This window comes from Xiphophorus maculatus, chromosome 14, assembly GCF_002775205.1.
Source record: "Xiphophorus maculatus strain JP 163 A chromosome 14, X_maculatus-5.0-male, whole genome shotgun sequence".
Classification (NCBI taxonomy): domain Eukaryota; kingdom Metazoa; phylum Chordata; class Actinopteri; order Cyprinodontiformes; family Poeciliidae; genus Xiphophorus; species Xiphophorus maculatus.
The window spans coordinates 5,090,128-5,109,467 of record NC_036456.1 but is presented as its reverse complement, the minus strand read 5'-3'; the positions used below and the strand labels follow the sequence as shown (position 1 = coordinate 5,109,467).

The following is a 19,340-nucleotide window of genomic DNA, read 5'->3' as shown; positions in this document are numbered from 1 at the left end:
TGCAAAGGAAAAAAAATGGTATATATACATCAAATAAATACTTATATATAGCCATAAGTGATTGATACAAGTATTTTGTGAGTATTATTAAATTATAGCACTACATATAACAAAGAAACCCATCCATCCATCCATCTTCTTCCGCTTATCCGAGGTCGGGTCACGGGGGTAGCAGCTTCAGAAGGGAGGCCCAGACTTCCCTTTCCCCAGCCACTTCTTCTAGCTCTTCCGGGGGAATCCCGAGGCGTTCCCAGGCCAGCCGAGAGACATCGTCCCTCCAGCGTGTCCTGGGTCTTCCCCAGGGCCTCCTCCCGGTGGGACGTGCCCGGAACACCTCACCAGGGAGGCGTCCAGGAGGCATCCTGACCAGATGCCAGAGCCACCTCAACTGGCTCCTCTCGATAACAAAGAAACATAGAGAAAAAAATGGACATGGCTTGTTTTACATGAACAAGTCATGTTTTTTGTAACATTAAGCATTAAAATTATCCATACATTTCCTGTGATAAATTTACAGGACAAATAAATTAATATATTTTAACTAAATAATAATAACAATGGAAGACTCACTTTACTGTGTGATTGCCAGAGACACTGTGAACATATCTGAGGATTAGAGCTACACCTGTATTTTCGGATTTCTCAGAGGATTTAGGGGTGTTTTTGAAAAATCCTGGGGGGCAAAGGGTATAGGGCACAAGTTAGCTGAATGGGCCATCAGACCTTACCCTTATGCCCGACATTCTGAATTTTTAGCACCCATGGTGACCCAGTGATGGGTCATTCGGGAGGACTAATATTGGGACATTTGGGAGAATTTAATATGGGACATTTGGGAGGAATTAGAAAAGCACCCCCATCCATCCATCCATTTTCTGTTCACCCTTGTCCCTAATGGGGTAGGGAGGGTTGCTGGTGTCTACCTCCAGCTACGTTCCGGGTGAGAGGCAGGGTCACCCTGGACAGGTCGCCAGCCTGTCGCAGGGCAACACAGAGACATACAGAACAAACAACCATTCACACACACACTCACACCTAGGGAGAATTTAGAGAGACCAATTAACCTGACAGCCATGTTTTTGAACTGTGGGAGGAAGCCGGAGTACCCAGAGAGAACCCACGCATGCACGGGGAGAACATGCAAACTCCATGCAGAAAGACCCCGGGGAGGGAATCAAACCCAGGACCTTCTTGCTGCAAGGCAACAGTGCCACCAACTGCGCCACTGTGCAGCCCAACCATAATGGTACATATGGGAGGAATTTTAATGGGACATTTGGGCGGAATTAAAATTTATAAGGTTGCACATGTGATGACTCTATGTCACGGCTACCTGTAGCTTTGCAGCATCTCAAAGGACGTTACATGGCTGATTAACACTGAGTTTTGGATTTCGTCTACCAGTTTTGGCCGTTGCTTTTGAAATACTCACTACAGTACGTGATTGCCGCAAAAAAAAGACGTTGACCAAACGCAACTTTTGGATTGCTCGACGTTTGAATTGTAAAGACTGTATAGAAATCTAACATGTTTGGTGAGAGGCGCAAAGCCGTGTTTGAGGTTGAAGCAATTCCCCATCATCTTACCGCTTACCTCTGTCTTTTGCCATGGTTATTGCATTGGATATCAGAAGCGAGGCTAGAATGTTGCACATGTAATCAATCTTTGTCACGACTACCTGTAGCATTTGTGGATCGCTGTCTCTGTGGCGCAATTGGTTAGCGCGTTCTGCTGTTAACCGAAAGGTTGGTGGTTCGAGCCCACCCAGGGACGACTGTCAATATTCTAGATAGGACAAAGGATGTTGTCTGGCTCATTATCAATGATTGTTGAATTTCATCTGCCATTCCTGTCCGCTGTTTCTGAAATACGCACTACAGTACATGATTGCCACATAAAAAGGAAGTTGACGAAATGCACCATTTGGATTGCTCCACCTTTGAATTGTAAAGACTGTATAGAAATCTGACATGTTTGATGGGAGCGCAAAGCCGTGTTTGAGGTTGAAGCAATTCCCCATCATCTTACCGCTCAACTCTGTCTTTTGCCATGGTTATTGCATTGGATTTCAGAAGCGAGGCTAGAATGTTGCACATGTGATGAATCTATGTCACGGCTACCTGTTGCGTTTCAGTGTCTCTGTCTCTGTGGCGCAATTGGTTAGCGCGTTCGGCTGTTAACCGAAAGGTTGGTGATTCGAGCCCACCCAGGGACGACTGTAAATATTCTTCATAGGACAAAGGATGTTGTCTGGCTCATTTTCAATGATTGTTGAATTTCATCTGCCATTCTTGTCCGCTGCTTTTGAAATACTCACTACAGTACGTGATTGCCAAATGAAAAGGAAGTTGACCAAATGCAACGTTTTGATTGCTCGACCTTTTGACTTTGAACTATGGTAAGGACAGTATAGAAATCTATAAGGTTTGGCGAGAGGCGCAAGCAGTGGTTGACGCAATTCCCCATCATCTTACCGCTCAACTCTGTCTTTTGCCATGGTTAATGCAATGGATTTCAGAAGCGAGGCTAGAATGTTGCACATGTGTTGAATCTATGTCACGGCTACCTGTAGTATTTCAGGGTCTCTGTCTCTGTGGCGCAATTGGTTAGCGCGTTCGGCTGTTAACCGAAAGGTTGGTGGTTCGAGCCCACCCAGGGACGACTGTCAATATTCTAGATAGGACAAAGGATGTTGTCTGGCTCATTTTCAATGACTGTTGAATTTCATCTGCCATTCTTGTCCGCTGCTTTTAAAATACGCACTACAGTACGTGATTACCACATAAAAAGGAAGTTGACCAAATGCAACGTATGGATTGCTCGACCTTTGAATTGTAAAGACTGATTAGAAATCTAACATATTTGGTGAGAGTCGCAAAGCCGTTTTTGAGTTTGAAGCAATTCCCCATCATCTTACCGCTCAACTCTGTCTTTTGCCATGATTATTGCAACGGATTTCAGAAGCGAGGCTAGAATGTTGCACATGTGATGAATCTATGTCACGACTACCTGTAGCATTTCAGTGTCTCTGTGGCGCAATTGGTTAGCGCGTTCGGCTGTTAACCGAAAGGTTGGTGGTTCGAGCCCACCCAGGGACGACTGTCAATATTCTAGATAGGACAAAGGATGTTGTCTGGCTCATTATCAATGATTGTTGAATTTCATCTGCCATTCTTGTCCGCTGCTTTTGAAATACTCACTACAGTACGTGATTACCACAAAAAGGAAGTTGACCAAATGCAACGTTTGGATTGCTCGACCGTTTGACTTTGAACTATGGTATGGACAGTATAGAAATCTATAAGGTTTGGCGAGAGGCGCAAGCAAGTGGTTGACGCAATTCCACATCAACTTACCGCTCAATTCTGTCTTTTGCCATGGTTAATGCAATGGATTTCAGAAGCGAGGCTAGAATGTTGCACATGTGATGAATCTATGTCACGGCTACCTGTAGTATTTCAGTGTCTCTGTCTCTGTGGCGCAATTGGTTAGCGCGTTCGGCTGTTAACCGAAAGGATGGTGGTTCGAGCCCACCCAGGGATGACTGTCAATATTCTCGATAGGACAAAGGATGTTGTCTGGCTCATTTTCAATGACTGTTGAATTTCATCTGCCATTCTTGTCCGCTGCTTTTAAAATACGCACTACAGTACGTGATTACCACATAAAAAGGAAGTTGACCAAATGCAACGTATGGATTGCTCGACCTTTGAATTGTAAAGACTGATTAGAAATCTAACATATTTGGTGAGAGTCGCAAAGCCGTTTTTGAGTTTGAAGCAATTCCCCATCATCTTACCGCTCAACTCTGTCTTTTGCCATGATTATTGCAACGGATTTCAGAAGCGAGGCTAGAATGTTGCACATGTGATGAATCTATGTCACGACTACCTGTAGCATTTCAGTGTCTCTGTGGCGCAATTGGTTAGCGCGTTCGGCTGTTAACCGAAAGGTTGGTGGATCGAGCCCACCCAGGGACGACTGTCAATATTCTAGATAGGACAAAGGATGTTGTCTGGCTCATTATCAATGATTGTTGAATTTCATCTGCCATTCTTGTCCGCTGCTTTTGAAATACTCACTACAGTACGTGATTACCACAAAAAGGAAGTTGACCAAATGCAACGTTTGGATTGCTCGACCGTTTGACTTTGAACTATGGTATGGACAGTATAGAAATCTATAAGGTTTGGCGAGAGGCGCAAGCAGTGGTTGACGCAATTCCACATCAACTTACCGCTCAATTCTGTCTTTTGCCATGGTTAATGCAATGGATTTCAGAAGCGAGGCTAGAATGTTGCACATGTGATGAATCTATGTCACGGCTACCTGTAGTATTTCAGTGTCTCTGTCTCTGTGGCGCAATTGGTTAGCGCGTTCGGCTGTTAACCGAAAGGATGGTGGTTCGAGCCCACCCAGGGACGACTGTCAATATTCTCGATAGGACAAAGGATGTTGTCTGGCTCATTTTCAATGACTGTTGAATTTCATCTGCCATTCTTGTCCGCTGCTTTTAAAATACTCACTACAGTACGTGATTACCACAAAAAGGAAGTTGACCAAATGCAACGTTTGGATTGCTCGACCTTTTGACTTTGAACTAAGGTATGGACAGTATAGAAATCTATAAGGTTTGGCGAGAGGCGCAAGCAGTGGTTGACGCAATTCCACATCAACTTACCGCTCAATTCTGTCTTTTGCCATGGTTAATGCAATGGATTTCAGAAGCGAGGCTAGAATGTTGCACATGTGATGAATCTATGTCACGACTACCTGTAGCATTTCAGTGTCTCTGTGGCGCAATTGGTTAGCGCGTTCGGCTGTTAACCGAAAGGTTGGTGGTTCGAGCCCACCCAGGGACGACTGTCAATATTCTAGATAGGACAAAGGATGTTGTCTGGCTCATTTTCAATGACTGTTGAATTTCATCTGCCATTCTTGTCCGCTGCTTTTAAAATACGCACTACAGTACGTGATTACCACATAAAAAGGAAGTTGACCAAATGCAACGTATGGATTGCTCGACCTTTGAATTGTAAAGACTGATTAGAAATCTAACATATTTGGTGAGAGTCGCAAAGCCGTTTTTGAGTTTGAAGCAATTCCCCATCATCTTACCGCTCAACTCTGTCTTTTGCCATGATTATTGCAACGGATTTCAGAAGCGAGGCTAGAATGTTGCACATGTGATGAATCTATGTCACGACTACCTGTAGTATTTCAGTGTCTCTGTGGCGCAATTGGTTAGCGCGTTCGGCTGTTAACCGAAAGGTTGGTGGATCGAGCCCACCCAGGGACGACTGTCAATATTCTAGATAGGACAAAGGATGTTGTCTGGCTCATTATCAATGATTGTTGAATTTCATCTGCCATTCTTGTCCGCTGCTTTTGAAATACTCACTACAGTACGTGATTACCACAAAAAAGGAAGTTGACCAAATGCAACGTTTGGATTGCTCGACCTTTTGACTTTGAACTATGGTATGGACAGTATAGAAATCTATAAGGTTTGGCGAGAGGCGCAAGCAGTGGTTGACGCAATTCCACATCAACTTACCGCTCAATTCTGTCTTTTGCCATGGTTAATGCAATGGATTTCAGAAGCGAGGCTAGAATGTTGCACATGTGATGAATCTATGTCACGGCTACCTGTAGTATTTCAGTGTCTCTGTCTCTGTGGCGCAATTGGTTAGCGCGTTCGGCTGTTAACCGAAAGGATGGTGGTTCGAGCCCACCCAGGGACGACTGTCAATATTCTCGATAGGACAAAGGATGTTGTCTGGCTCATTTTCAATGACTGTTGAATTTCATCTGCCATTCTTGTCCGCTGCTTTTAAAATACTCACTACAGTACGTGATTACCACAAAAAGGAAGTTGACCAAATGCAACGTTTGGATTGCTCGACCTTTGACTTTGAACTAAGGTATGGACAGTATAGAAATCTATAAGGTTTGGCGAGAGGCGCAAGCAGTGGTTGACGCAATTCCACATCAACTTACCGCTCAATTCTGTCTTTTGCCATGGTTAATGCAATGGATTTCAGAAGCGAGGCTAGAATGTTGCACATGTGATGAATCTATGTCACGACTACCTGTAGCATTTCAGTGTCTCTGTGGCGCAATTGGTTAGCGCGTTCGGCTGTTAACCGAAAGGTTGGTGGTTCGAGCCCACCCAGGGACGACTGTCAATATTCTAGATAGGACAAAGGATGTTGTCTGGCTCATTTTCAATGACTGTTGAATTTCATCTGCCATTCTTGTCCGCTGCTTTTAAAATACGCACTACAGTACGTGATTACCACATAAAAAGGAAGTTGACCAAATGCAACGTATGGATTGCTCGACCTTTGAATTGTAAAGACTGATTAGAAATCTAACATATTTGGTGAGAGTCGCAAAGCCGTTTTTGAGTTTGAAGCAATTCCCCATCATCTTACCGCTCAACTCTGTCTTTTGCCATGATTATTGCAACGGATTTCAGAAGCGAGGCTAGAATGTTGCACATGTGATGAATCTATGTCACGACTACCTGTAGTATTTCAGTGTCTCTGTGGCGCAATTGGTTAGCGCGTTCGGCTGTTAACCGAAAGGTTGGTGGTTCGAGCCCACCCAGGGACGACTGTCAATATTCTAGATAGGACAAAGGATGTTGTCTGGCTCATTTTCAATGACTGTTGAATTTCATCTGCCATTCTTGTCCGCTGCTTTTAAAATACGCACTACAGTACGTGATTACCACATAAAAAGGAAGTTGACCAAATGCAACGTATGGATTGCTCGACCTTTGAATTGTAAAGACTGATTAGAAATCTAACATATTTGGTGAGAGTCGCAAAGCCGTTTTTGAGTTTGAAGCAGTTCCCCATCATCTTACCGCTCAACTCTGTCTTTTGCCATGATTATTGCAACGGATTTCAGAAGCGAGGCTAGAATGTTGCACATGTGATGAATCTATGTCACGACTACCTGTAGTATTTCAGTGTCTCTGTGGCGCAATTGGTTAGCGCGTTCGGCTGTTAACCGAAAGGTTGGTGGTTCGAGCCCACCCAGGGATGACTGTCAATATTCTAGATAGGACAAAGGATGTTGTCTGGCTCATTATCAATGATTGTTGAATTTCATCTGCCATTCTTGTCCGCTGCTTTTGAAATACTCACTACAGTACGTGATTACCACAAAAAGGAAGTTGACCAAATGCAACGTTTGGATTGCTCGACCTTTTGACTTTGAACTATGGTATGGACAGTATAGAAATCTATAAGGTTTGGCGAGAGGCGCAAGCAAGTGGTTGACGCAATTCCACATCAACTTACCGCTCAATTCTGTCTTTTGCCATGGTTAATGCAATGGATTTCAGAAGCGAGGCTAGAATGTTGCACATGTGATGAATCTATGTCACGGCTACCTGTAGTATTTCAGTGTCTCTGTCTCTGTGGCGCAATTGGTTAGCGCGTTCGGCTGTTAACCGAAAGGTTGGTGGTTCGAGCCCACCCAGGGACGACTGTCAATATTCTAGATAGGACAAAGGATGTTGTCTGGCTCATTTTCAATGACTGTTGAATTTCATCTGCCATTCTTGTCCGCTGCTTTTAAAATACGCACTACAGTACGTGATTACCACAAAAAAGGAAGTTGACCAAATGCAACGTTTGGATTGCTCGACCTTTTGACTTTGAACTATGGTATGGACAGTATAGAAATCTATAAGGTTTGGCGAGAGGCGCAAGCAGTGGTTGACGCAATTCCACATCAACTTACCGCTCAATTCTATCTTTTGCCATGGTTAATGCAATGGATTTCAGAAGCGAGGCTAGAATGTTGCACATGTAATGAATCTATGTCACGGCTACCTGTAGTATTTCAGTGTCTCTGTCTCTGTGGCGCAATTGGTTAGCGCGTTCGGCTGTTAACCGAAAGGATGGTGGTTCGAGCCCACCCAGGGACGACTGTCAATATTCTCGATAGGACAAAGGATGTTGTCTGGCTCATTTTCAATGACTGTTGAATTTCATCTGCCATTCTTGTCCGCTGCTTTTAAAATACGCACTACAGTACGTGATTACCACATAAAAAGGAAGTTGACCAAATGCAACGTATGGATTGCTCGACCTCTGAATTGTAAAGACTGATTAGAAATCTAACATATTTGGTGAGAGTCGCAAAGCCGTTTTTGAGTTTGAAGCAATTCCCCATCATCTTACCGGTCAACTCTGTCTTTTGCCATGATTATTGCAACGGATTTCAGAAGCGAGGCTAGAATGTTGCACATGTGATGAATCTATGTCACGACTACCTGTTGCATTTCAGTGTCTCTGTGGCGCTACTTCGCTCACGTTAGTCGGTGTTTCTCCTCCAATGGCGCTTGCCCCTCTCCATTCTCACATTGAACGGTTTAGCCAATGTCGTACCGCCTCATAATGGACCGAGCCTATCAATGTCCGCGCTCACAATGGAAATCGGCCAATCACCGTGGCGACATGAGAACCTATCAATGTCCGCGCTCACAATGGAAATCGGCCAATCACCGTGGCGACATGCGAACCTATCAATGTCCGCGCTCACAATGGAAATCGGCCAATCACCGTGGCGACATGCGAACCTATCAATGTCCGCGCTCACAATGGAAATCGGCCAATCACCGTGAGCCCTCCCTCCCTCAGACGCCCTCACGCCCCCCACCACCACAACCAAAACAAATTTCGAATTTTATTTTTAAAAATAAAAACCGTTGGAAGATTCTGAAAGTCAGATGTCAGTAGCCTAGCTTCGTTGAAGAAGGATTCGTCATCGCATCATTGATCTCTCGACCTAAACGATCTTGCTGTGAGTACCCATTAATATTGTTTATTGTCTGTTGTCGTTCAAACAGATTTCGTATTTATAATTGTACATCAGCTAAAATAATATATTGTGGGTTAAATAAAAGGGCGACATAATGATGTCATGTTCTGAGTGCAAGAGTAAGGACACATTTTATTTTATAATATAGTAGTAACATTTTAAGTTAAAATGTAAATGCATACATAGATATCAACCTATATATAGACCAACCTCGATCGATCGATCGATCGATCGAGGTTTATAGTTTTTTTTTTTTACCTCATCATAATTAGCACAGAAAACTATGGCTTTGATTTTACTTTTAAATGCTTTTATGTCATACCCATTGTTAGTTGTGCACAAAGTGCATCATTAGTTTATGGAATTTGATTCTGCTAATTCCCAATGTTATCTTCAGATGAGCACCAAGCCAAAGAGCCACAAAGGTATGGGGGATGGGGAGTGGATGGCAAGGCTTAAGGCATTTGCCAGCACTGGGGTTTGGCCTTCCAATGCAGGGAATAGACCAGCCCCAAGGCAGAAGAAATGGCATGATATCTATCAGAAGGTAAAGTGAAGTCACTGTTTCATTCACTTGTGTGTGTAGATATGTTTATAAAAAAGGACAGACTTGAGTAGCTGTCATTAATAAGATTATGTTACACTGTTTCAGATAGAAAAATGCCCCATGCAAGTTCGGGGACAGACCACCCTTTTTGGAGCGTCTGTCACTTGTGACTGTGGCTTTCACACTGTTAAAGTAAGCTGGTTTAAAATAATATCTAATAACAATCACTTCTTAGTCAAATTTGAAGCTATGTCTTGTCTCTTGCAATTCTGGTGAATGGTGACTTTTATACTTAAAATATCTTTGTTTTGGTAGCCTGCACTGCAGCCTCCTTCTGCACCTCCTTCTTTGACCCCACAGTCTGTGGGTTCACAATCTAATTCTGGAGATACAGCAACAGCCACCCGCTGTTTCCTGAGGTCCCCTCCATCTTTGTCAAGGGTAAATGTTCTTGTTTGTTTGCTCAATACTTTATATTATTGATTCTGTCTTGGCAACAAACTATAATAGTTTTTGAACAAAACATTTTCTTGTGCTTATTTTGATGTAGTGATTTATAAAGTATATACTTCACATGATTGTACATTTCTCGTTTCAGTTCACTAAGTCCTATTTTGGGGGTTCTCTTTCGGATTCAGTGAAGCCAAACTTGGTGGCCCGGAAGACACCGAGTCCCTCTCCATCCTCTGTGAGGAGCCCAAGTCCCTCTCCATCCTCTGTGAGGAGCCCAAGTCCCTTTCCATCCTCTGTGAGGAGCCCAAGTCCCTTTCCATCCTCCGTGAGGAGCCCAAGTCCTTCTCCACCCTCTGTGAGGAGCCCTAGTGTTGCTCCATCCTCCCAGACACACTCCGGCAAGACAGTTGCATCTGTGAGTACAGCATTGTATATTCATTAAAATAAAGCAGTTCTAAGATATCTGTTTTCAAACATATTTATGTTCTGTTGTTTTTAGGAACAGCCTTCAACGTCTCTGTTACAACCAGCTGCAGGTGATAATGCAGCTTCTTTCTGGTTACCGAGTGAGATGAGGAAAACCATCCCTGTGCAGGATCAAAGATGGATCTCAAATACCCTCTTTAAATCTGGCAAACTGCGCCCAGATTTAAAGCTGTGGTACGAGCCTCCTGCGCCGGCCCTCATTTACCATCAGGTGCCAACACCTGAGAGGTTTTTTTCACATCGGCTCCTCGTATGGATGCCCTACCATCAGTGGAAGGTCAGGGTGTTCTGCAAAACTTGTGGGAATCATCTTACAGGTGCTGGCATCCACAAGAGGGCTCGGAAAGTCCTGGATATTGATAGGTATTACCTCCTTGTGACGGAGACACTCAGGTGCAGCGGGTGTAATCTCACGTATCTATCAACATCCCAGAGCATCCGAGACCAGCTGGACTTGCCGCACCAGAAATTATTTCGGCTCATCCTCACCCAAAAGTGAGTAAAACATTTAGTAAAATGCTAACTGAAGGAATGAAGATATTACATTACATGCAAATGTAACTGCAAAATAAATACTTTGTTAATCTGCCTTCCAGGTATGCTTGTGACATACGAGTGATCAGGCTGATGAGAGACAGGACACAGGGCAACAGTTCAGCACGGCTGCTGAAGCAGCTGAAAGAAAACCACGGGGAGGAGTGGCTGAACAGGTTGGGGCACTATCTGGAGGAGTGCGCTAACTTTGTAAATAGACCCAGCCTTTTCCCTGTGGTGTGCCAGGAGCCCCCAGAACCAGCTGACATCCCCACTGATCGCTGGTTGTTGTCAGTGTATGGCAGAGATATTCTGTCACGCATAGAACACATAAAAGCCAGCATCACCTCCACCTTGGGGACAGTTCTGAAGCTGGACTCCACCAAAAAGGTTAGTAACCATGTAATGATAATTGTCAAGTTAAAACAGCAAATGGTACATTTGTGAGTGCATTTACTATCTCCACCCAACTGGCACACACATCACAGAGAATCAAGCGCACCCCTCCCTTTCAATCAGGCCTATCTGAAGTCTATAAGGTAACTTGGCACACCTGTGCTCAGACAAAGAGCCTCAGCTTCAAGCTTCCACAAAGACACCACTGGTAGGAACTGGACATTATGCACAGTTTATATCATTTAATCTGCATTCAGAAGACCAAATTAGCCTTGGTGATGAAATGGGATTTATGTGTGTGGAATGTAGTTTGTTTGTTCATTCACTGTTCACTTAAAAGTAGATTAACATTACCTGGAAAACTAGTTCATTAGTTCATTGTGATCTGTAATTGATTTTGTTTCATTTGTTTGTAGGTTTTCAAACTGCTCTGTGACTCTCTGTGACTACTTCTGCAAAATCATGGTGGTCTTACACTGTTAATTGAACTAATCTAAAGACAAAAAGAAAAGATGAATAAAAGATGTCGCTGAAATGAGTGGTTCCTGCATTTCTTTGAGGGAAGCAAGCTTTTTCAAGTTTGGGCAGAAGCTGAGGTGGTTTAAAGAGAGCAAAAAACTTGACAATAATAATATTGATTATTATATCCTACTTGGAAAAAAAGTTGTACACTACTAAATTTAAAACGCTAATAATTTTAAAAATGTTTGGGATAACTTTTTTTCTGTTTCACAAACAATTAAACTTGTGAAAAGTTTATTGTTCTAAGTACATTGAAAATGTTATGAAATACACAGCCGGCAGTGGTTTCTGTAGACATGAGAAACGGCAAGATTTAATTCCACACTTTCTATTGTAGATCACCAAAAAGCTGGCTGGCCACAGCAAAGGAACGGCTCTGTGGGTGTCGTCAGTCAGCAATGAGCTGGGCCAAATATTGAATAGTGTCCTGACTGTCCAGGAGGGTCCAGGACTGGACAAAATGGCTGCAGGACTGATGGAGCGGTACCGCCAGGCTGGGGCTGCACCTCCAAAGGTGCTGTATGTGGACTGTGGCTGCTGTGTTAGTGAAGGCCTCAGCAAGCTGCAGGCCAGGTTTGGAGGGTGGCCAGATATTTACATTCGCCTGGACATTTGGCACTTTATGCGGAGGCTGGCTGTTGGTTGTACCACGGATGCCCACCCTCTGTATCCTGCTTTCATGCGGGCACTGTCCTCCTGCATTTTTGAGTGGGATGCAGGGGACCTTGACCTTCTTCGACGAGCGAAAGAAAGGCAGCTCCAGCAGGAACAGAGGCCAGGTATAACCAACACCATGGTGGACAGGCAGATAACCAAGAAGGAGTTGAGTAATTTCTGTCGTAGGAGGACACGGGGAGAGGACATCACTACTGTCCTTATTGAACGACTGCTGGAGGAGCTGAATGGTCCAAAAGGGAGAGATTTGATGGGGGTTCCCTTACTGGATGAAGTCAGGATAAAACACATCTGGGGTGTCCAAAAACGGCATGTGAAATGCATTCAGGATGTTGCAGGGATTCAGTTGTACACTGAGGTGGGCAGTGTCAACAAGAGCGGAATCAAGTTGACACGTTATCGCTGTTCACGAGGCTCTACATCCCTGGAGTCATTTCATTGTCATTTAAACAGGTTTATTCCAGGTAAGTCGCTTTCTAACATGACTACAACACTTTACTGTATATTTTTTGCAAAACTGGATCAACCAGTATTGTTTCAAAGACATTAATATGATGTGTTGTTTTTTTCCTTTTTTTACAGGAACCAGTGCAAACTTACTGAATTTCCAGCTCTACCTCCTGGAAGGCCTGAATAGATGGAATCAGGATCGGGGTTCTGCAGCAGTGACCAACAAACCATCGTCTCTTCTGACATATGCTGGAGACATGACTCAGTCCATAAATCAGAACAGCTTGAAGGTGCTGGGACGAGAGTACGTCCCACAATTTATGCCCCCTTCAAAGTACACAGGTACAAATGAAATATGTGAAGGATAAACAGTTTAAGATAAACTATAGTATAAAAAGATCAATAATATGTAACATGTTTTGGAATGTTTTACTATCAATATGTTTGATTTTCCATAGGTGAGCTACTGGGCGTTGACTACCTTCTAAGTCAAACAGGAAAGCCACTGAAACCCCAGCCTGACTCAGAAGAGACAGATGTTCTGCTGGAAGATGTGGAGGCTAATGTAGCAGAGGAAGATGAAGGCTTTGTGGACGAAGAAGCTTTGGACTTTCTAGTATCAGAGCTAGACGATGAGACCCTTTTCTCAGCTACATCACATCTCGAATCCTCCTCCCAGCCAGCTCCCTCCACCCAGCCAGCTGCCTCCACCCAGCCAGCTGCCTCCACCCAGCGTGCTGCCTCCACCCAGTCAGCTGCCTCCACCCAGCCTGCTGCCTCCACCCAGCCTGCTGCCTCCACCCAGCCTGCTGCCTCCACCCAGCGTGCTGCCTCCACCCTGTCTGCTCCCTCCACCCAGCCTGCTCCCTCCACCCAGCGTGCTCCCTCCACCCAGCGTGCTGCCTCCACCCTGTCTGCTCCCTCCACCCTGTCTGCTCCCTCCACCCAGCCTGCTCCCTCCACCCAGCCTGCTCCCTCCACCCAGCCTGCTCCCTCCACCCAGCGTGCTGCCTCCACTCAGTCAGCTGCCTCCACCCAGCGTGCTGCCTCCACCCAGCCTGCTGCCTCCACCCAGCGTGCTGCCTCCACCCAGCCTGCTGCCTCCACCCAGCCTGCTGCCTCCACCCAGCGTGCTGCCTCCACCCTGTCTGCTCCCTCCACCCAGCCTGCTCCCTCCACCCAGCGTGCTCCCTCCACCCAGCGTGCTGCCTCCACCCTGTCTGCTCCCTCCACCCAGCCAGCTCCCTCCACCCAGCGTGCTGCCTCCACCCTGTCTGCTCCCTCCACCCTGTCTGCTGCCTCCACTCTGTCTGCTCCCTCCACCCAGCCAGCTCCCTCCACCCAGCCAGCTCCCTCCACCCTGTCTGCTGCCTCCACCCAGCCTGGCATTGCTGAGCCTATGTCAGAGGTGGGCATTCATAGTAAGCTGTAGAATTGAAGAAAAATTTAATAAAACTTCAAATAACTTCAACATTATTTATGTTTTCTCAGGGTTTAGATGAGGCCGGTGTACCAGGCCTGGACAAAGTTGACAGCTTGGCTGAGTATCTGGTGGAGCTAAGGAGCAAAACCTCACTGGTGCTGACCAACCAGGAGGTCAGTAACATGCATTGTTGCTTGCTGCAGACATGCACACGCCTTTCACCTCACTTGCATATTGTTGTCCTAATGTAAAATTGTTTTATTTTCCTGTTTAGGTGAGCTGCATTGTTGCTCTGTGGCAGAACCTGCTGGAGTTTGATAAACAGAGAACGGTATTTGCTGCAAGACATCAAGAAAGATTGAACACTGGGAGGTTTCGGTCCCCCAAGAAGAGGCAAGAATTTACTCCTGGGGTTGAGAGTGTAAAGAGGCATGCTCTAACCACTCCAGCCCCATCTGCCCAATGGCCAGACTGCTGCCGCTTGGTGGAGACCATCTTTGTCCGACTGTGCAATATCCATCGTAGTCCAAAGAAAAGAGGATCAGGCACAGTCTCCAGGTGGGATTTGATCCTACAAGACTATAGAAAGATCAGGCAGCTCGTTCTGGCGAATGGAGCTGTGATGGGGCAGACACATTTGCAGCTAGTGGATGTTAGCTACACCACCCTGGTTCAGTGGCATAACAGAAGGGTCAAAAGGCAAGAGACCGCTGTGGTACTTCAAGGGCTAAACCTTCCCAGCCAGTTTTCTGTAGCTGCTGACCCGCTTCTGCCTGCAAATATACGCCCGCATTACGGCGTACCACATTCAGGGCCACTGCATACATATAGGCTACCATCCAACACTGTGGGGCAGTCAAAATTAAAAGAAAGCTACAATTCACTGATGGGACAAATCCATCAGGACAGCGGCAGCTTCTCCCTGCCCCACCCAAAAGGCCTCAGCTAGTGGCAATTACTCCAATGGCACCACAGGGATCTGTTATCCTCACTACCCAACAGCAACAGAGTTTGTGGAACCTCTCCACCCCTCCTCCACATGCTTATCCTGTGGCCCCTGCTCTGGCCCCTGCTCTGGCTCCCAGAGCAGCCCCTGCTCAACCTGGTAGAGAACCTCGAAAATTGACTCGCAAAGTTTTGCACAACACATGCAAAAAATGCGGGCAGTTTAGAATAGCTGAAACAGGACACAGCCAATATAGAGGGCAAATTTACTGTCCCTCTAATGAAAGTCTCACTAAAGAGCAGTGGCTGGAACAAATTAAAAAGAAAAAATAAACATTTTCTTTATTTTAAATAACTTCACTGTATATAAGTTTTATTTAGTTCATAGTGTGTTTATTTTGTTTTGGGTTAATGATACAGATATTTATTCTTATTGTCATTGTGTACACAAAGTAATTCAACAAACCATACAGTAAAAGGATTTAAGTCCTTCAGCAAACCACAAATTTCTTGGTTAAGAAAAAGAAATGGGAGACTTCAATGGAAATGTGTTGCATCCAAATGCTACAATGTTTTGGGACTAACTAAAAATGTTTAATTCACTGTCTTAATTGTTGAATAAATATTTGGTTCTTTTAAACCGATAAGGTCTATGGTCTTTTGTGAGTAAATATTAGCTGCTTCAAATTCTGAATTATTGGTAATTTAAGCATACACTAGAAAAAAGATATCATTCACTTCACTCAAAGTACTTTAGGAAGACACTTGCAATTTTAGTTTCAGTCACTGTTTTGCTGTGAAAAATGAAAATAAGCACTGAGTATGATTAAGGACATTAAAATATACATCAAGTATATAGTATACAGTATAATTTAACACATTAATTTGAATATATCAGAATAAAAAAGCAAAATTAATTAAGCAATTCAAAGTTTTAAAAAGAAAGCCTTTTATGACAAGTGTTGGGTTTTAGTTTACAGTACTACACTATCTGTACAAAAAGCATTTAAAATGTTTTCAAGATACAAAAAAACAGCCGTTACTTCATAACACTTAAACATTAATTGTGGGAAATCTTTTCACTAAAACATAGTATGGCGACTGGTAGGATCGAACTCGCGACTCTGGGATCGGCCTCACTCTTCCCCTTTCTTCTCCCCTCCCTTTCTTCCCCCTTTCTTCCTTTCTTCCCCCCCCCAAGTAGACTATTGTTCCCCAACTTTGGCGCAATTGGTTAGCGCGTTCGGCTGTTAACCGAAAGGTTGGTGGTTCGAGCCCACCCAGGGACGACTGTCAATATTCTAGATAGGACAAAGGATGTTGTCTGGCTCATTATCAATGATTGTTGAATTTCATCTGCCATTCTTGTCCGCTGCTTTTGAAATACTCACTACAGTACGTGATTACCACAAAAAGGAAGTTGACCAAATGCAACGTTTGGATTGCTCGACCGTTTGACTTTGAACTAAGGTATGGACAGTATAGAAATCTATAAGGTTTGGCGAGAGGCGCAAGCAGTGGTTGACGCAATTCCACATCAACTTACCGCTCAATTCTGTCTTTTGCCATGGTTAATGCAATGGATTTCAGAAGCGAGGCTAGAATGTTGCACATGTGATGAATCTATGTCACGGCTACCTGTAGTATTTCAGTGTCTCTGTCTCTGTGGCGCAATTGGTTAGCGCGTTCGGCTGTTAACCGAAAGGATGGTGGTTCGAGCCCACCCAGGGACGACTGTCAATATTCTAGATAGGACAAAGGATGTTGTCTGGCTCATTTTCAATGACTGTTGAATTTCATCTGCCATTCTTGTCCGCTGCTTTTAAAATACGCACTACAGTACGTGATTACCACATAAAAGGAAGTTGACCAATGCAACGTATGGATTGCTCGACCTTTGAATTGTAAAGACTGATTAGAAATCTAACATATTTGGTGAGAGTCGCAAAGCCGTTTTGAGTTTGAAGCAATTCCCCATCATACTTACCGCTCAACTCTGTCTTTTGCCATGATTATTGCAACGGATTTCAGAAGCGAGGCTAGAATGTTGCACATGTGATGAATCTATGTCACGACTACCTGTAGCATTTCAGTGTCTCTGTGGCGCAATTGGTTAGCGCGTTCGGCTGTTAACCGAAAGGTTGGTGGTTCGAGCCCACCCAGGGACGACTGTCAATATTCTAGATAGGACAAAGGATGTTGTCTGGCTCACTTTCAATGACTGTTGAATTTCATCTGCCATTCTTGTCCGCTGCTTTTAAAATACGCACTACAGTACGTGATTACCACATAAAAAGGAAGTTGACCAAATGCAACGTATGGATTGCTCGACCTTTGAATTGTAAAGACTGATTAGAAATCTAACATATTTGGTGAGAGTCGCAAAGCCGTTTTTGAGTTTGAAGCAATTCCCCATCATCTTACCGCTCAACTCTGTCTTTTGCCATGATTATTGCAACGGATTTCAGAAGCGAGGCTAGAATGTTGCACATGTGATGAATCTATGTCACGACTACCTGTAGCATTTCAGTGTCTCTGTGGCGCAATTGGTTAGCGCGTTCGGCTGTTAACCGAAAGGTTGGTGGTTCGAGCCCACCCAGGGACGACTGTCAATATTCTAGATAGGACAAAGGATGTTGTCTGGCTCATTATCAATGATTGTTGAATTTCATCTGCCATTCTTGTCCGCTGCTTTTGAAATACTCACTACAGTACGTGATTACCACAAAAAGGAAGTTGACCAAATGCAACGTTTGGATTGCTCGACCGTTTGACTTTGAACTATGGTATGGACAGTATAGAAATCTATAAGGTTTGGCGAGAGGCGCAAGCAAGTGGTTGACGCATTTCCACATCAACTTACCGCTCAATTCTGTCTTTTGCCATGGTTAATGCAATGGATTTCAGAAGCGAGGCTAGAATGTTGCACATGTGATGAATCTATGTCACGGCTACCTGTAGTATTTCAGTGTCTCTGTCTCTGTGGCGCAATTGGTTAGCGTGTTCGGCTGTTAACCGAAAGGATGGTGGTTCGAGCCCACCCAGGGACGACTGTCAATATTCTAGATAGGACAAAGGATGTTGTCTGGCTCACTTTCAATGACTGTTGAATTTCATCTGCCATTCTTGTCCGCTGCTTTTAAAATACGCACTACAGTACGTGATTACCACATAAAAAGGAAGTTGACCAAATGCAACGTATGGATTGCTCGACCTTTGAATTGTAAAGACTGATTAGAAATCTAACATATTTGGTGAGAGTCGCAAAGCCGTTTTTGAGTTTGAAGCAATTCCCCATCATCTTACCGCTCAACTCTGTCTTTTGCCATGATTATTGCAACGGATTTCAGAAGCGAGGCTAGAATGTTGCACATGTGATGAATCTATGTCACGGCTACCTGTAGCATTTCAGTGTCTCTGTGGCGCTACTTCGCTCACGTTAGTCGGTGTTTCTCCTCCAATGGCGCTTGCCCCTCTCCATTCTCACATTGAACAGTTTAGCCAATGTCGTACCGCCTCATAATGGACCGAGCCTATCAATGTCCGCGCTCACAATGGAAATCGGCCAATCACCGTGGCGACATGCGAACCTATCAATGTCCGCGCTCACAATGGAAATCGGCCAATCACCGTGGCGACATGAGAACCTATCAATGTCCGCGCTCACAATGGAAATCGGCCAATCACCGTGGCGACATGCGAACCTATCAATGTCCGCGCTCACAATGGAAATCGGCCAATCACCGTGACCCCTCCCTCTCTCAGACGCCCTCACGCCCCCCACCACCACAAACAAAACAAATTTCGAATTTTATTTTTAAAAATAAAAACCGTTGGAAGATTCTGAAAGTCAGATGTCAGTAGCCTAGCTTCGTTGAAGAAGGATTCGTCATCACATCATTGATCTCTCGACCTAAACGATCTTGCTGTGAGTACCCATTAATATTGTTTATTGTCTGTTGTCGTTCAAACAGATTTCGTATTTATAATTGTACATCAGCTAAAATAATATATTGTGGGTTAAATAAAAGGGCGACATAATGATGTCATGTTCTGAGTGCAAGAGTA

The 19,340-nt window shown here is 44.4% G+C and overlaps 1 protein-coding gene and 20 non-coding genes across 21 annotated transcripts; all 21 read left to right on the top strand.

Moving 5' to 3' along the window:
* The first annotated feature begins 1,699 nt into the window (after positions 1-1,699).
* trnan-guu lies at positions 1,700-1,773 on the top strand. Its single transcript has one exon. It is a non-coding gene; the product is annotated as a tRNA-Asn (tRNA).
* Positions 1,774-2,141: 368 nt separating this feature from the next.
* On the top strand, positions 2,142-2,215 carry trnan-guu. Its single transcript has one exon. It is a non-coding gene; the product is annotated as a tRNA-Asn (tRNA).
* A 372-nt stretch (positions 2,216-2,587) lies between these two features.
* On the top strand, positions 2,588-2,661 carry trnan-guu. Its single transcript has one exon. It is a non-coding gene; the product is annotated as a tRNA-Asn (tRNA).
* A 363-nt stretch (positions 2,662-3,024) lies between these two features.
* On the top strand, positions 3,025-3,098 carry trnan-guu. The gene has a single exon. It is a non-coding gene; the product is annotated as a tRNA-Asn (tRNA).
* Positions 3,099-3,469: 371 nt separating this feature from the next.
* trnan-guu lies at positions 3,470-3,543 on the top strand. Its single transcript has one exon. It is a non-coding gene; the product is annotated as a tRNA-Asn (tRNA).
* Positions 3,544-3,906: 363 nt separating this feature from the next.
* Positions 3,907-3,980, top strand: trnan-guu. The gene has a single exon. It is a non-coding gene; the product is annotated as a tRNA-Asn (tRNA).
* A 370-nt stretch (positions 3,981-4,350) lies between these two features.
* On the top strand, positions 4,351-4,424 carry trnan-guu. The gene has a single exon. It is a non-coding gene; the product is annotated as a tRNA-Asn (tRNA).
* Positions 4,425-4,788: 364 nt separating this feature from the next.
* On the top strand, positions 4,789-4,862 carry trnan-guu. Its single transcript has one exon. It is a non-coding gene; the product is annotated as a tRNA-Asn (tRNA).
* A 363-nt stretch (positions 4,863-5,225) lies between these two features.
* trnan-guu lies at positions 5,226-5,299 on the top strand. Its single transcript has one exon. It is a non-coding gene; the product is annotated as a tRNA-Asn (tRNA).
* A 371-nt stretch (positions 5,300-5,670) lies between these two features.
* Positions 5,671-5,744, top strand: trnan-guu. The gene has a single exon. It is a non-coding gene; the product is annotated as a tRNA-Asn (tRNA).
* Positions 5,745-6,107: 363 nt separating this feature from the next.
* Positions 6,108-6,181, top strand: trnan-guu. The gene has a single exon. It is a non-coding gene; the product is annotated as a tRNA-Asn (tRNA).
* A 363-nt stretch (positions 6,182-6,544) lies between these two features.
* On the top strand, positions 6,545-6,618 carry trnan-guu. Its single transcript has one exon. It is a non-coding gene; the product is annotated as a tRNA-Asn (tRNA).
* A 363-nt stretch (positions 6,619-6,981) lies between these two features.
* On the top strand, positions 6,982-7,055 carry trnan-guu. Its single transcript has one exon. It is a non-coding gene; the product is annotated as a tRNA-Asn (tRNA).
* A 371-nt stretch (positions 7,056-7,426) lies between these two features.
* On the top strand, positions 7,427-7,500 carry trnan-guu. The gene has a single exon. It is a non-coding gene; the product is annotated as a tRNA-Asn (tRNA).
* Positions 7,501-7,871: 371 nt separating this feature from the next.
* trnan-guu lies at positions 7,872-7,945 on the top strand. Its single transcript has one exon. It is a non-coding gene; the product is annotated as a tRNA-Asn (tRNA).
* Positions 7,946-8,699: 754 nt separating this feature from the next.
* On the top strand, positions 8,700-16,024 carry LOC111611031. The gene is made up of 13 exons (XM_023346637.1): positions 8,700-9,388; positions 9,494-9,580; positions 9,704-9,829; positions 9,987-10,256; positions 10,341-10,822; positions 10,924-11,251; positions 12,117-12,918; positions 13,037-13,246; positions 13,363-13,607; positions 14,088-14,312; positions 14,396-14,500; positions 14,602-14,888; positions 15,415-16,024. Exons 1-13 carry the CDS (start codon positions 9,200-9,202, stop codon positions 15,434-15,436), a joined length of 3,378 nt encoding a protein of 1,125 aa, XP_023202405.1. The 5' UTR covers positions 8,700-9,199; the 3' UTR covers positions 15,437-16,024.
* Positions 16,025-16,487: 463 nt separating this feature from the next.
* On the top strand, positions 16,488-16,559 carry trnan-guu. The gene has a single exon. It is a non-coding gene; the product is annotated as a tRNA-Asn (tRNA).
* A 372-nt stretch (positions 16,560-16,931) lies between these two features.
* trnan-guu lies at positions 16,932-17,005 on the top strand. The gene has a single exon. It is a non-coding gene; the product is annotated as a tRNA-Asn (tRNA).
* Positions 17,006-17,366: 361 nt separating this feature from the next.
* On the top strand, positions 17,367-17,440 carry trnan-guu. Its single transcript has one exon. It is a non-coding gene; the product is annotated as a tRNA-Asn (tRNA).
* A 363-nt stretch (positions 17,441-17,803) lies between these two features.
* Positions 17,804-17,877, top strand: trnan-guu. Its single transcript has one exon. It is a non-coding gene; the product is annotated as a tRNA-Asn (tRNA).
* A 371-nt stretch (positions 17,878-18,248) lies between these two features.
* On the top strand, positions 18,249-18,322 carry trnan-guu. The gene has a single exon. It is a non-coding gene; the product is annotated as a tRNA-Asn (tRNA).
* The last annotated feature ends 1,018 nt before the right edge of the window (positions 18,323-19,340 follow it).